This window comes from Homarus americanus, unplaced genomic scaffold (assembly GCF_018991925.1).
Source record: "Homarus americanus isolate GMGI-L3 unplaced genomic scaffold, GMGI_Hamer_2.0 scaffold57980, whole genome shotgun sequence".
NCBI classification, from domain to species: domain Eukaryota; kingdom Metazoa; phylum Arthropoda; class Malacostraca; order Decapoda; family Nephropidae; genus Homarus; species Homarus americanus.
The window spans coordinates 13,176,496-13,192,972 of NW_024716703.1; the positions used below are offsets into that span (position 1 = coordinate 13,176,496).

General features: G+C 38.3%; 1 protein-coding gene across 3 annotated transcripts in view; it reads right to left on the minus strand.

Moving 5' to 3' along the window:
- Nucleotides 1-16,477, minus strand: part of LOC121858283 (eukaryotic elongation factor 2 kinase-like) — a 148,614-nt gene that overhangs the window by 107,044 nt on the left and 25,093 nt on the right. For 2 of the 3 annotated variants that reach the window (XM_042354602.1, XM_042354604.1), the window contains 3 exons: nt 1,894-2,038; nt 1,116-1,288; nt 84-201 (listed from right to left, as the gene is read on the minus strand). In XM_042354602.1, the coding sequence (XP_042210536.1) occupies nt 84-201; nt 1,116-1,288; nt 1,894-2,038 (436 nt within the window). Of the gene's footprint in view, nt 1-83; nt 202-1,115; nt 1,289-1,893; nt 2,039-9,775; nt 9,809-16,477 lie in introns of all 3 variants that reach the window. The other variant, XM_042354601.1, reaches the window with a different exon arrangement.

Below are 16,477 nucleotides of genomic sequence, written 5' to 3' on the forward strand. Positions count from 1 at the left end.
CTCATGGGCAGTTCTAAAAGAAGGATGAGCCAAAGGTTTAAATAAACCATTCAACACATACAGTATACATCCATAACACTCACCTGCAGTTTAACATCATCAAAGTATGTTTCCCTGGGAGTTTCCTCATCCATGTAGCGTTTGGCCACATAGTTGTGTGCACGCACCCAGTCATCCTTTGAGAAGTTACTGAGTTTCTTCCTGTTGAGTGTAATATTCTATAAATGTCTTAGTTTACTTTCATTTAATATCAATGACTTAGCTACTGTATTAAAAAGAATTGTGAACAAGAGAGTGACAAGATTCTCTATCTTATATTGTGTTACTATTAAGATAATGTACTCATTTGTGTGCTAGTATTAGGTACGGTAAATGTATTCATGTCTGATATGTCACTGAGCCTTCAATTCCCTCTTGCAAATTGATTAGTTGTATTTGACAGGTTTGACTGAAATAAACTGTATCGAGTTGACCTGGCAGGTTAATCTCCTAAAGGGGCGATTATGCACGGTTTTGGCTTTACTCGCCCTCTTCAGAACGTAACCCCAGCATAACATGCGACACGACTTTACATATTCATTCTTGAACAATATTGCTAAACAACTTTATTAAAACAATATCAAAGTTCAGTCTTCTTGGTGAAAGATCCATAATCTTAAGGGATTTGTCTTCATTAATCAGTTCAGATGCTGACTATGCATGAACATCTAATGTTATTGGCATTATCAAAAATTACATACAGTGGCTATTAATATGATTGGGATGCACACTGAGGAAACAGCTGTGTTTATGAATGACAGGAATGCTTAGCCATAAAATCACTGTTGGAATATACAAAAATTATGCAGTGTTGTCTGAGAAACTATTCAATCACCAAACTACAATAATAACAAAAACTTGAAGCACAACCATAGTTAGTGTATTGAGACAATTACATACTGTACTGGGTTTAACCTAAAGAGGTACAATAAGGTGGTTTATATAAATAAAAATCAAACATTAACTACTATTTTTCAAACTTTATGTCTGGAAAATAAAAGTGGATGGAGACTTATGAACAAAACTTACACTGAGACAAATTATTACTCTTATAAAACTAAAGAGAAACAACATACATGCGGAAACACTCCCTCATAGCTCCATGGTTGAAGGAGTGGTCCTCCATCTTCATCATAACTTCATCAACCACCCAGCTCTGTCGCATAGCATTGTACCGATGACGTTTGGCCTTCTCTGTCTTGTATTCGTTCAGATGGAACTTCTCCCATGGGTCCCCAAGAGCTCGAGCCTAAAAGAGGTGGTGAGAATTTACAAAAATAACCAGAGAAACAGTTATAATGCTCAAGAATCCATTGTTTCAAAATAAATTTCCTCCAATCTGGCCACAGAAGCACTACTGCCACTTCATGCTCACTTTGCACTCATGGCTGCAACGGATATTACAGGTAAATCACAAGAGAAGAGCAAAGTTTAGTGAGTCAATACAAGGTGCATGTAAGGTGAATGGTGGTTGGGGTAGAAATTAATACTGTACAATGTTGTAGTAGGGAGTTGGGGACACAAAAAGACTTTGTCCAGGAAACAACCCAAATGTGTTTGTTTATTGACAGTATTAAAATGGAAATGGACCATATTTTGTGAAAAGCATAAAAACAGAATCTTGTTGTGCAAATGCATGTTAACCAAGGAATACCTGTATACCTTCAGCGACTGTTGCACAAGATAACAGTAGAGACAACAGAGCTGGACAGAAAGTTAGCCAAAACCAATACTGCAGTACTATACCCAAAGGCAGCATGACAACCTACAATGTTTAAATGAGACTGAAAAAGTTCCAGAGTCATCTCAACTCTGAAACAATGCTCAGTGCCAAATGGACAGTTATATACCCACCTTCATCACTGCATTTCTCCAAGCCATTTTAGCCTTCAACTTTCCGTCAACCGGTTTCTCATTTTTTTTCTTGAGACTCATTTGAAACACAGCTGAGAAGAATCGGTTGCCACCATTTTCTGGTAGTGACTGGCAGTCTTCATCACTGAGAGGAAGAGAGAGAAAGGTTATACAGTACATTCTTACTCTTCGGGCTTTATACACTGATCCCCGACTTAATTGGTGGGAAGAGAATGAGGCTAATACCCAGCTGAATTATTTATACAGTACCTACAAATGCATAACTAAAAAATTTAGTTAACAATTTCACATACAGTAGTTAAAATTAATAAATGTGTAGAGTGTAACTACTCCTTCAGTATCATTAGCCACAAGTAACTATGGCATGGAAATTTTAGAAATACTTTAGAGTAATATGAAAACACTACAGTATATTTGTATCTATCGAGACACACAAAAATACAATCCAACTTTCCTGGTACTGGTGTACTGTAATATCATCAGAGTAGATGTAACATACCAAAACAGCATTTTATCCCCCTTCCGAAATTTCAGCACAATCTTAACACTACTTAAATCCAAAGAATTCATCACAATTTCTGCATTTTCTTCAATGGCATCATAATCCAATTTTAAATGCATACAGTATTCCCGTCTGCCTGCACTTAATTCCCAGGATCCCACAACCAACTACTCCCAGCAGCACCAATCACATTTACTTTTTAATCTAATCTTCTCATTTTACCCCACAAATTTTCAGTCTCAACACATCATTATTTACCAACTACATACTTTCACAAAACTGTTAATAATATCAGATTCAAGAAAGGATGTACAGTCCCGGACAAAAGTCGTGTGCCAGGCAGTTTTGCCAAACCCGGTTATGTGGCAACATCGGTGACACGCACGAACACACATGTGAACAATCCATTATATGGTGTCTCTCTGTGCATATCCTCTATGAACTATACAATTCACCAATGGCCACTGTCAGTATATAACTAAAATACAATACTGTTCCTCGATCTTACATGTCTACCACACCATATTTTTTAGTTTTAATAATTTTGTAACACATTTTTTGGGTTTATGTAATTATGTAATACTTGTATTCGTGTAAAACAACCATGTACAGTACAAAGAAAAGGACATGAAATGTTTGTGGTGAACCGTTACTGTTTCATCTCATATTACGTAAGTATGATGACAGGAATATAAAATATTATGTCTTGGGAGAAAGAAATTACTTATATGTTGCAAACACACTTTTAATAAAAAAAAAATAGAGGTAACACAGGAACACATACTGTGTCTGCTAAACACCTGAATTAGGTGAACAATCCATTCTAGAGCGTGCCTATGTGGTCCTCCATTTTAAACATCACTTATCAATGATAAGATTTCTCTTATGTAAGTGCTAGGAGGAGTTATTATATAAAGCACTATAATAGTAGTAGAGAGGTTCATAATGGAGATTGGCGGTGGAGGGTAAATTATCCCTCTCCTATTGCTTTTAGTGATGTTATTAATGATGTCAGTTTCATAATATTGCACATGATAGTTTATTGTAATATGGAAATGACGATTCTAGGGACGGTTCATGCCATTCACCACAACTTTAACTTATTCGAGACTATGAAGTGGTCATACAGCAACCGCTCGGTCATTCCACCAACTACAACCATGGGACACCAACACCATGATATTTCCCAGAGGGTTAAGTGTCAGCGAGATCGCAAGACAGATGGGAGTCTCCAGATCGAAAATGTGGTGTTGGTTACACAGGTTTGAAGAGTCTGGTAATTTAACAGATTTTTCCAAATCAGGATGGCCTAGACTGACTAGAGCAGCAAACAACGCTAGGATTGTGGAAGACATTTGCAACCACCCTTTCACCAATGCGGAAGGCACAACGGAATGGCTGCATTTTGAGGTCTCTGCTAGGACAGTTAAGCAATGACTCCATGGGATTGGGATTCACCACATGGTCCCTGCTGTCAAGGAAAGGTTCAAAGAACAACACCAGGTTGGGAGACTACAGTTCCCTGAGCAGTATGTGGGGAAGGACTTGGACTTCTGAGCAAGTTATTTTCTCGGATGAAAACTTTCAACTCTACCAACCACGGCCACATTCACTGCTGGAGACCTGATATGCAACACCCGTTACGACAGGCAGCAAGTTTATCAAGAAGCCATGTGACCATAAACATGTGGGGCTAGATCAACCTCAACAGTGCGGGCGAGTTGGCAAAGATAAATGACAGATTCACCACACAGAAATATCTGGAAATTTTGGAAGAGATGATCATGCTGCCAACAGTCTGAGCATACACCCTTCCTTACCCTAAGCACATCATTTTCATGCAGATAAAGTATTATTTTTCCTAAATACATGTAATGTTATGGATCATTTCTATAATACAATTTATATTGTTATAAAACAATATTTGCAATAATATGAACTGTATGACAAATGATTTTATCTCCCATTTCAATTCATCTCAGAACCAAATACAGTGGTCCCTCGGTTAACGAGCGCCTCGGTTAACGATTTACCTTCCATAAGATTCTTAACTTCGGTTAACGAGCAATCCCTCGATTAACCAGTTTTTTACGAGCCGACTTCAACATGTTTTCGCTTGCATTTGGCGGTCCACCAGCTGTAGTATTAGTCCGCCAATACAGTAATCGGTTTTAGGGCTTAAATTCCTTACTATTTTAGTAAATATCAAGAAGTTTATACTATTCAATAATTTTAAAAGTTTAATATTAACTTTTTTAGTCATTTTAACAATTATTGAACATAATTGAAGGTAAAGAAACTAGTTTCTGGCGTGCCATCCAGCCTGTTTACACACCAGACAGGCGTTAGTCTCTTTCTGTCTTCAGTGGAGGTAACATCTTACTTGAGACTCTCTTCAACTAAACGCGTTTTTTCTGTGTTTCCAAGCAACTTATTGGTCATTTTGAAATATATTTTACATATTGACAATATATAATGTAGTGCAGTATTGATTTAAAGAAAATAATCTTGAATTACACCAAGAGAACTAAAATTTTATGGGTGAAATGGCGCCATGGGGTGACTTCTCTTCCACCCCAATGCCTTCGCTTCTCCCTTCTCCTCCACCCTCATTCTAATTCCCATCATCATCATCATCCAGGAGCCTTCTACATACACACCTCAAAGTAAGTGTACTTTTCTACCTTTTTTGTTGAATTTAGGCAATTTTCGGTGAGCTGGAACCAATTACCCAAAAACCCATTGAAACAATGGTTTCGGTTAACAAGTTTTTCGGTTAACGAGCAACCTGCTGGAACGGATTGTGCTCGTTAACCGAGGGACCACTGTACCCTATCCACACCATCAGCAGAGTAATGCAGTGCTTCACCAAACACAGAAACCACATCCAGCTGCTGGACTGGCTGAGTAAAGCCTGTGATCTGAACCCCATCGAGACTGTATGGGCTAACATGGTTAATTTGTGGGAGCCACAGCAGGAAAGGACCAGGCAGCAACTCCTGCAGCACACCCTGGCTGAATTGGAAGCATTGAGAAGGAGGCCGTAAATGTGGTTTACAACATGGTGTCTTCTGTGCCGTGTCGTTTGCATCAAGTTACTCTAAAACATAGCAACATTTAAACTATGTGTGCTTGTGCGTCCATCAGTCGGGGTGTTCCACATCGTGTTTTCCATTCTCTTTCAAATTTCTTTAGTTCCCTGTGTAATGTGTAAAGTTAGTATCTCAAATGTGGCACTTGATTATACTAAAAGCTTACCAATAAAACATGATGCTGATGATAAGTAGGAATGAGAGGAAAAGTTGACTTGAGCACTTCCCTCCCACCACCCTGCTGTCTGGAATCATCACCAACCCTCTTTCCTATCAGGAACCCTCTCCACTATGACTTGAAATTAAGTACTGTATCTCTTTATGCAGCATTTTTTATACCTGTCCTCCTGACACTCACATAAGATAACTCATATCAACGATACATGGTGTAGTTCAAAGAGGATGTGCACATAAACATGCCACAGAATGGATTGTTCACATGATCAAGATATCTAGCAGACGGCGTGTGTGTGTGGGGAAGTATTTCATCTGAGCTCACAAATACATTGGTTCTCGTCATTCAATTTAGGTTGAAATAACTATTAATGGTATTCAGTGGTTTGTTCCTGACATCTCTGGCAACCTAGGCATGAAACGCACCCTTTAAAGAAACCATAGAGCAACGCTTAAACTATGGGCCCAGTATAGTTCCAACATGTGTATTCATGAGTGTCTCAGAAGTTGCCACATAACCAGGTTAGGCAAAACTGCCTGGCACAGGACTATACATATACTAAAACACAGCCTACAAGAAATAATTTCCCTGAGGGTATGGCTACATGAGCAAATATGAAAAGATCCTTTTTATTTATCCTAAAAAGCATTAGAAGCTACCAACACCCAAAATAAGAAAATGGCAACTATGATTTTTCTGAAACCAATATAATATTCAACAAGGTTTACAAAGAAATAGGAATGCTATTCCAACATTCAAGATTTGCAGGTACGATAAATCGCGAAGATGCAAGAAGACAGGTTTACAGAACATGAAGGCAACATTTTTTGGTGAGCAGCATGTGAGATATGACCATGGTAATGTGGTTGTTGATAATATGGGTATCAAGGATTTTAGGAGGAAATACTACCATCGACAAATACACTAGAAAAATAAATTTTTTACTTGCTAAAAGTGAACGGTGTGACAATGCAAATTTACCAATTTTTTATCAATTAATCTATTTATTGTCTTTAATCTTGAACACTTTTATTTGCAGTTGAACAAGGACTAAATAAACCTCAAAGAGGGTAAATAACAGGGGAAAAGAGGTGCAAAGCTCGAACAGTATATATAGATAATGAAAGAAAAGAGTTAATACAATAAACAGAAACACTCAAACACACAGTGCCACACTTGCTTACATTCTCACTGTGCACACAAGGTACACAAAAGTGAATCTGTAGCCTCCTTATTAAATCAAAACACTTCACATCAACTCATAGTGCACACCATGCTCAGTCATCAAGTCCATCAGGCATGAAACCACTTCAACTATGGAAAATTCGCAATTACTCTTACAGCATTACCTAATGGGACACATCTGGCCTTTATTATAATTCACCTACACAGTCTGTCCATCTCAGAAAAATACAATTCTTCTGTATAAGTCCATGCTTTATTTATTAAAGCCGGACTTGAGGGTATACAAGTACAAAAGCCCCCCCCCCCAGGCCAGCAAATGTTATTCACGGATTTAGCGATTCGTAGCCATTTTGAGAACCTATCCCCTGCGAATTGGGGGCCCCCCTTGTACAGTAATTAAAATTTTTGAGATGTCATTTGGACAAGTAATAAAGTAATACTTAAGTACATCCAGAATAACACATTAACACAAAAAGTGACCTTGAAAAACAGTTGGCAAAAAACATTGTTAAAAAAATAGGTTTTAATAACTTTAAAGTATTTGTAGCCTTTTTATATCTTTTTAATATGTTATTAATCATAAACATTACATTCAGGATGATTTAGCAATCATTTCTACTCTTTTCCAGCTAAAACAAAAAACTGTTAAAAGGCCAAATTTGAAAAACACAAGCTTTGGTCAGTCATCCAAACTCATCCTACTTGCTTCATGGCAAACCTATGTTTAAGTTCATCTTCATAAATTCTACTTTTACAATTGAAAATTTTAAAGAATTCATTTAAGTTCAGTTGGAGAGAGAGATGGGCAGTGTTAACTTGGTTCCCCTCAACCCGTATAATACATGATCTGAACACATTAGTTAAACTGAGCAGTGGGAACTTGGCTCTCAGGGTTTAAGATGTGTACAGCCCTGTAAGAAGGCTTATGATCACCACCTTCACCAGTGTGTAACAGTTCACCACGGGGACACAATACATCCCTGTCCAACATCCACATTTACTTCAAATGTTTCCTTTTCTTTCCCATTTACTCTTACAGTTGCCCTTACTGTGGCTCTTTTCATAGAATGTTTTTAATGCATTTAACCCCCAAGCCTGGGTTAGGGTGCTGCTGGCGCCCCCCCCCCCCCCTGCCGGGATAAATTGAGAAAAATCAACTTTTCCAAAATAATTACAGTGGCGGGAATAGGCGGGCGTTCTGGAACGTCACCCGGGGCCTAAGGGTTAACAGCCTTTCTCCCACCCCATACACTTGTAATCCCCCCCAGAGTACTTTTGTGTTCACCCTATCATAATATCACATGCCCTTTCCATCAAATCGTCTGTAAGTAATAAAACCAACAAAACAGGAATAGACTAAAACCAAACAAGAAAGACAATGTTTTTAATTGTTTAAGCCATTTGGTTTAAATCAGCCAACCCCAGAATATGGGTCATTTAGCTTCAATAAGTGCAGGGTTAAGTTCATCATGCATTTTCCTTATTCCATCCAAACTGTATTACAGCAATGAATATCACAACTAACTGACACTGAAAAACAATCCCACAATCACATAACAGAGGTGGCTGGTGTGTTGTTGTGTTGTGGCTCCACTTACCCGGTACCTACTATATTACCATAGAGAGGTTAGTAACATTTCTCCTATTTAGCTATATTGAATATTTCTACCTCTTAGAAATAATTTTGGCAATTCCAGCTCATCTTAGTTGTACTATTTTAGATAATATGGGGTTGGCTGAACAATCTTGGTTTTGTAGAGAATAATTTAGCTTTGTATATGTATTGTGTTCCTGATGATTATGAAACATCTTAATACCACTAAAATGTGTACACAGTACAGTCAACCCTCACCTTACGCAGTTAATTCAACCCACAGGGTACCTCGGAAAGTGAGAAATGCGTAAAGTGAACAACATAGCATATGGGATTAATTGAAATAGAGACCGGGCCGACCCCCAAACTCCACTTTTTGACGACACACAACTATGTTGTAGCAAAAATATTATCTTAACTTTATGATTGTATGCACACACAATTAAAAATTAAGAGAAATATCAATAATATTAGGTTTTTTAACACTTACATTAGTAGAAAAGATGGCTGGGCACACGGGGATGGGCGGTTGGTTCCGAGGCAGAGGGCAGATTATAATCTGCCCTCTGCAGATTATTGGCCCTCACCTGTATCACTTGTATCAATTGTATCACTATCCACCACAGAGGCTTGCAGGGCCTCTTTGTCAAACCCCTCAAAGTCCATATAAGTCCATATCCTCACTATAATTATCACTATCACTGACTTGGGCCGGCTGTGGTGGGTGGCAGGTGAAGAACTCGGTAATGTTTTGATGACTGGGCGACCTTGTGCGCACCATGCTCGCGCCGCTTACACAACATGGTGGATGGCGGGAGAGGGCGGGAGGTTTGTATCCAAAAATGGCGCGGCTCACCAGCCGCTCTCCGCGTAAAGGGGTACACGCACCGCGGAATGTGAGCATTCCTGTTTCGGCAGGGTACCGCATGAACGTGGAAACGCGGAATGTGGGACCGCGTAAAGCGAGGGTTGACTGTAATGGTATATTGATTATCTGAGAGGCTTGGGACCAGAAACAAACCAAATTCGGTAATTTTCCAACATTTTGGAAATAGTAGGGCGTAGATTATACTGTATATAAAATATTCATATTAAGTATGAGTAAACATGCTGAAGGTTAAAGAATGTTGTCCCCAAGAAACAGTGGTGATTTGGTAATGTACTGGTACCCTACATCTTTCACTTCATTTGTACTTGTGTGAACCAGATAATATGAAAGAAAGGTGTTAAGTGTGTGTAGGATGTAAGCTACCCCCATTAATAACACACAGCAAGCCAGGGGAACACTAGTAACCTATCAGGGTGCTTAATACCGCTGGCTTATTCCCCTCTGTTCTGCTTCTGGTCTGAAATAATGTTGCAAAGTTATTAGGAACTATCAAAATAACAAGAGATTGCCAGCATGTATGATACTAAAATCAGCTCATGGACAAAAAAAAGAAGTCCTGTCAGTATACTCTACAACCTTATATTTAACAAGTCTTTACAAGAAGAAAATTTTAAGAGCTTTCTAATTTTTACATCTACAGTATGAAGCAATTTTTCTTTAATTAAACAGTAAGACTAAAAATAATACCCAGTAACTCTTGAAAATTCAAGCGAGTAGAAAAAATTCAGATGCCACAGACAGCTGTACCTTTAATATCAAACTTCACAAGACACTATGGCTGTCACAGGAAAATAGCCAAAGAACAGCTTCTTTATACAGTAGTACACAAAAATGAAGATCTGATCCTGAAATATCTTTATATGGCCAGGCCTAGAACTAGGCACTATAAATTCACAAAGCCAGTGATTTGAGGATCTGGAGACCTTGATAATATTGGCTGGAACTAATCTAAACAACTAGTAAACCTGCTGTGCTGTGCTGTAACTTTAACCCTAAAAGAGGTAATCACCAACAAAGGGATTTCTCTCACAGATGATGGAGGGTGGAAATCGAATGAATATAGGTATAACATAACAGAAATCTTTATTTTAGGTCAGTCATACAGTACTGGTACTGGTCTTCCAAGCCTCAATTCCAATTCATTCCTGGGAGACTTCAACAAAAGCCCATATGAGGAGTTTCTGAGCTACCTAGTTTTGGGCTTGGTCATAAAAGGATTTTACACCAACCCTTCACTTATTGCCAGCCATCCTTCACTATGCAGCTACAATAACTGAAACCAGCTAAATCAGGCAGTGATGGTAGCAATAAGTACAGTACAGTATTCCAACTGCTAATATTACATTACACCCTAAAGGAAGGTTGCCCAATGTATTAATAATTATCTGTAATGGAAAAAGATGCAACTGGTAATCTTAAAAACTTCCAAACCCCATACAGGCCATCAGTGTAGTCTTTTAGTTCCATTAAAAAGAGAGTAAAAATAAGGCGATGACTAGGAGCCAATCTGCAGGAATGAAGTAATGGACTTCCCCAACCACTGCTGGGTAAATTGGGGATGCCCTGGGTACAAACCAGTAACCCTTTGGATGGGAGGCAAAGGCTGTATCCACTTGGCCACCACACCCCTCACATTGGACATGGTGCTAACAGTACAGTGATTCCCACCATTAAGTTCCTACTAACCAACCGCTTATCTTTTAGTTTCCATAATTTGGATAATTTTCTTCTTAACACTCTCGGTATTGCCAGAAATTTATCTAATGCGCCTATCACTTGCTGTCTGGAGCCCGCAGAATGACCAGAAATTGCAGAGATATTTTTTCCCGAGTGCTATTTGAGGCTAATATATTGTCAAATATTTATTCAAATGATGCCTTTCTACAAAAATGAAGGCTGAGAAATCACATAACCATAAAAAAAATATATACATATATTAATAAATAAAAGCCATTTTGGAGAGTACAGTCGGCCCTTAACATACGCTGGGGTTACGTAACAGAGATACCCGTGGATGTTAAAAATCCGCGTATTTTTGCTGCCCCCATGTCCTTATTTACCGTATATACCTGTGTGTAGTTCAAGTTTTTAAGACCAAATTATTTGGCAAAAAATTGGGGGTCGACCTCTAAACGGGTAATAGTTTCGTCAGGTTGAAAAATATTTACCAGTAACTACCAGTAAACAATGGAAACGATGCACCAACGCACCACCAGCTGTGAGTGTCGGTACAGTTACCAGGGCAGATCTCTTGCGTCATCATAGCAAGCCCAAAGTAGCCAAATCCATGGTATGGTAGCACAGGACGATGTAAAACAAAGTATTCATTTATTAAAGTTTATTTATAGATACTGTGCATAAATTTTTGTTCATTACATTTGAAACATCAATCTTTGTTAATTAAATTTGAAACAAAAGAAAACTACGATACCGTATTTTCATTAAAATATTACATCACAAGTATATTTTACCTTAACTGTGACTGAATGAATATAGGTATTCTCAGAAATAAATATGGAAATATAATATTTTTGCTGGAATGACGTACATATTACAGTGGAAAGTGGGATAAAATCATGAAAACAATGACTTTCGCTTTCTTTCGTTATTCAAAAGATTTTACCGTAATCGCTTTTCGAATGGTTTTCAGTTAAAAAACTGTTGTACTCGTACTGTATTACAATAATATTCTATCCTATCATTAGCCTTATAATCCCACAACTGAAAACCATTCGAAAAGCGATTACGGTAACATCTTTTGAACGAAAGAAAGCGAAAGTCATTGCTTTCGTCACTTTCCACTGTAATACGTACATCATTTCAGCAAAAATAGTACATTTCCATGTTCTCAGAAATAAATGGTAGTTTTGTTGAAACGTAATGTACAATATTTAATATTAAAATGCAAAAATAGCTATAAAAACAATTAATACACCCGTAATGTACTGGCTGGCATCTCCACTCGTCCCTGCTCCCGCGTCCAAGGTCACCACTCCTCCCAACTCACTCCCTCCTCCACCTCCTCTGCCTCCTCCACCTCCTCCACCTCCTCTGCCTCCTCCACCCCCTCTGCCTCCTCCACCTCCTCACTGTCACTACTGCCGACAACAAACACAAATGTTTTGTGAATAACTGCACCTCCACTTGCTATGTACAGTACTGAACTGTACTGTGCTGTGCATTTTTACAAACAATAAACATGGCAAGAAAAGCTATTAAAAAAAAAAGGAGATAAAAATTTCACTTTACTGTACAGTACCTATCCTCGGCGACAGGACGGGGGTCATCGGGCTCATCGTCACTCAATTCCATAACGGGTGGTGAATTGGGGGCGACGGTGGATTCAGCTGCTTCCTCACTGCCGCCAATGATTGATGGTGTTAAATCTCTCCTTCGGTGATCAAAGAACATGGTGATGGGGAGTTGTCGTCTCTTTCTTTCATTTCTTCCATGATGTTTTTGTATGGAGCGAAAACGTCATCCATCCCTCGCATGAATTTCAGGGCACGCACCATAGAGGGGTCCATACTATAGGCCAGGTTTTTCAGTGCCTCAATATTCCTGGTCATCTCCCCCAACTTCTCCAACGTTATTTCTTGGTGCTCTTCCTCATCCTCTTTCCCTTTCGCTTCCTTTTCCTTGCCTGAGTCTACTAACTCCTGTAGATCCTCCTCGGTCAGCTCAGTGTCGTGCTCTTCAATTAGCTCCCTAATCTTGTCCTCTGCCATGTCCTGGAAGCCTTCAGCAGCCACTTTCCTTGACAGTGCCAGGGTCTTTCTGAATATTTTCATTAAAATCCATCAAAATCATTTTCCTTGTCATCGTCTTAAACACCAAACAGCTCCTCCCAGTCTTCTCCTTGAACAGGGCTAGAGGGTACGTGTTTTTCGAATCGTTTTCAATTAAAAAAATGTTACAGCACATGTATATTTTACCTAAACTGTGCCTGAATGAATACTGTATATTCTCAGAAATAAATAGTAGTTTTGCTGAAATGTTATGTATTTCAATGTAAAATAGGATAAAATACATGACGAAAACAAAAGACTTTACCTAACTTTCCAATGTTCAAGAGATGTTACTGTTTTTTTTAATAGTTTTCGGTTAAAATACTGTTATATTACAATGATATTATATTCATACTGTGCTTGATATACTACATTCACGGAAATGTAATATTTTTGCTGAAATGACGTGGAAAGTGGGATAAAATCGTGACGAAAACAATGACTTTCGCTTTCTTTCGTTCAAAAGATGTTACCGTAATCGCTTTTCGAATGGTTTTCAGTTAAAAAAACTGTTGCATCACAAGTGAATTAGGATAGAATATTATTGTAATGCAACAGTTTTTCAACTGAAAACCATTCGAAAAGCGATTACGGTAACATCTTTTGAACAAAAGAAAGCGGGTCATTGCTTTCGTCACTTTCCACTGTAATACGTACGTCATTTCAGCAAAATATTACATTTCCATATTCTCAGAAATAAATAGTAGTTTTGCTGAAACATAATGCATTTCAATGTAAATTAGGATAAACTACATGAAAACAAAAGACTTTACCTAACCTTCCGAAGTTCAAGATATGTTACTCGTTTTTTTAGTAGTTTTCGGTTAAAATACTCTTATATTAGTGATATTCTATTCATACTGTGCTTGATATAATACATTCACGGAAATGTAATATTTTTGCAACTACAATGCTGATGTCAACACAAGCGTGGTTACAGCGAGACTGACTAAGTGAGGGAGAGCTATGCGTGTGTGTGTGTGAGGTTGCGGGAGCGGGCGGTGTCCCGTGTTCGGTGCCGCACGCGAGTTGAATGGCGCGCGATTTGAATGTACTTCAATTACTTCAACCTACAGAATATTCCTCTGGCGGGGCAATCCGCGTATTTGCAAATCCGTGTATTATAAACCAGCATATGTTAAGGGCCGACTGTATAAGTGAAAAGCAAGAGTTTACTGTTGATTCCTCTTTATGCTGCACCCCCATCATTGCACCAGTCAGTATAAAAGGCACATAGCAAGAGAGAGTACATCATGAGGAAGATGTTGGTGTAATCAGAAAAAAAGATTATGAATAAAGTAACAGAGTAAGAGAATAAAAAGTAAAAAGAAGTGGTGGTTAAGGCCGCAGTCACCGAAATGTTAATACACATTTTTTCCTTGCTAGTTTTTTTTAAATCTTTCCAAAGTATTTTTCAATGGCAGATTATTACTGTAAACATACTTAGGAAGAGAAAGAGACTATTAGAGGTTTGAGACAAAAACTGAAATTTTGGCAATACAGTAATATTTCCACTTACCACTCAGACAAGGTGGGCTTTGGCATATGCAAGACAATAGCGATACTGTTACAAATACAGTGATATCTCCGTTAGCCAGAACACAGAGTGCAGAGCACTTCCGGAAATGAGAGATTTCCGGGTAATTAAACGACTTTCTCAAAGTCAGAAAAAAAATCCCTCATCCCCGGAATTTTCCGGGTAATGGAAAAATTTTCTCGGAAGTTCCAGAAATTGCTCATTACATCATCTCTCGAACCTGGAAACAAATCCCCCATCCCCAGAATTTTCAGAAATGTGATTGATTTTCATCTCTCAAACCCATAAAAAGGCTCCCCCATCCCTGGAATTTTTCAGGTACCGGGAAAATATCAGAATTTTCCGGAAAATCGTTCCCAAAGCCTGAATTTTCCGGAAAATTACGGCTTTGGGAACGATATTTCGAGAAAATTTCAATTCCGGCTATCGGAGAGTTCTGGGTTTGAGGTATTCCAGCTAACGGAGATATTACTATAAGCATCAAATAAGCACAGGATATTCATTATAATTCACCATCCCCATGCCTCTACTGCACTACATATCACTATCACTTATTGTTTGTTTTTCCAAGCCAGGCCTATATATTACGATATGCTTTTGTGGTATATGCGCCTGTATTTAACGATTCAATTTTAAATATTTCAAAACATCACTTCATCAGAATATATACTCGAGGTTGTAAGAGATAAATATCTGAGATTAGCAGAGCAAACGCCACTGTGGCTATTTTTAAATCATGCCTGGCTGGAACGAGACACTCACTGCTTACCGAGGCAGAAGCATTACTGGCATTTGTTATCCGTTACCACGTGGTCCATCGTACATAGCCGGGTTGCCACCTAGCCTTAAAACTTAGTTCCATGCAAAAGAGTGGCGTGACAAAACTGGCGTTAAAGTTTTGAAGTAATTCGACCAGCAACTTTTAGAGAAAATGACAAAAATGCCATACTGGTGTCTGATCGTGAGGCAAAAGTTTCATTTACCGTATACAGTCAACTCTCACTTTACGCGGTCCCACATTCCACGTTTACAGGTGCCCTGCCAGAACCCAGGATGCTCACATTCCGCGGTGGGTGTACCCCTTTACACGGGTGAAGTATAATTTTTTATTTAGCTCATAAAATTCATACAAATTATCCGGCCAGAATATAATTTACATTGCTGGAATTCTTACAATTTGATGATCATTTTGAATATAAACATCATAGATTTTGCATTAGACATACAAATTTTAGATATAATGTATACTCTGAGTAAATATGTTATCTTTTGTGCAAAATACTATATGACATTTATATTCAAAATATTCCTGGTCTTACAAGGAATCCAGCAATGTCAATTATATTATCCTAACTTTAGTCTGATTTATTATTTATTACTAAAAAGGTAAACAGTCTGGTATTCCCACACATTTATCTGGTAGGGACGGTTGGTGGGGGGTGGGGGGGAGGGAGGGACCGGCGACCGACCACCTGGCATGTGTGAAGAATATTTTTTTTTTATTAACTGAAGATTTTTATTTTAGCTCATAAAATTCATACAAATTACCCGGCCAGAATATAATTTACATTGTTGGAATTCTTACAATTTGATGATCATTTTGAATATAAACATCATACAGTAGAAGTCCAAAAATCCGGACTGCTTGGGGATTGGGTCGGTCCGGATTTTCGGATTTTCCGGATTCTCAGGCAGTACTTTTAAAATTCAAATTTAATGAAGAATAAAGAAGAAATGAACAGGTACATTTTGATAGTTTATTCATTTGCAAATATAGCATGCTTCATTTATCAAAACGAGC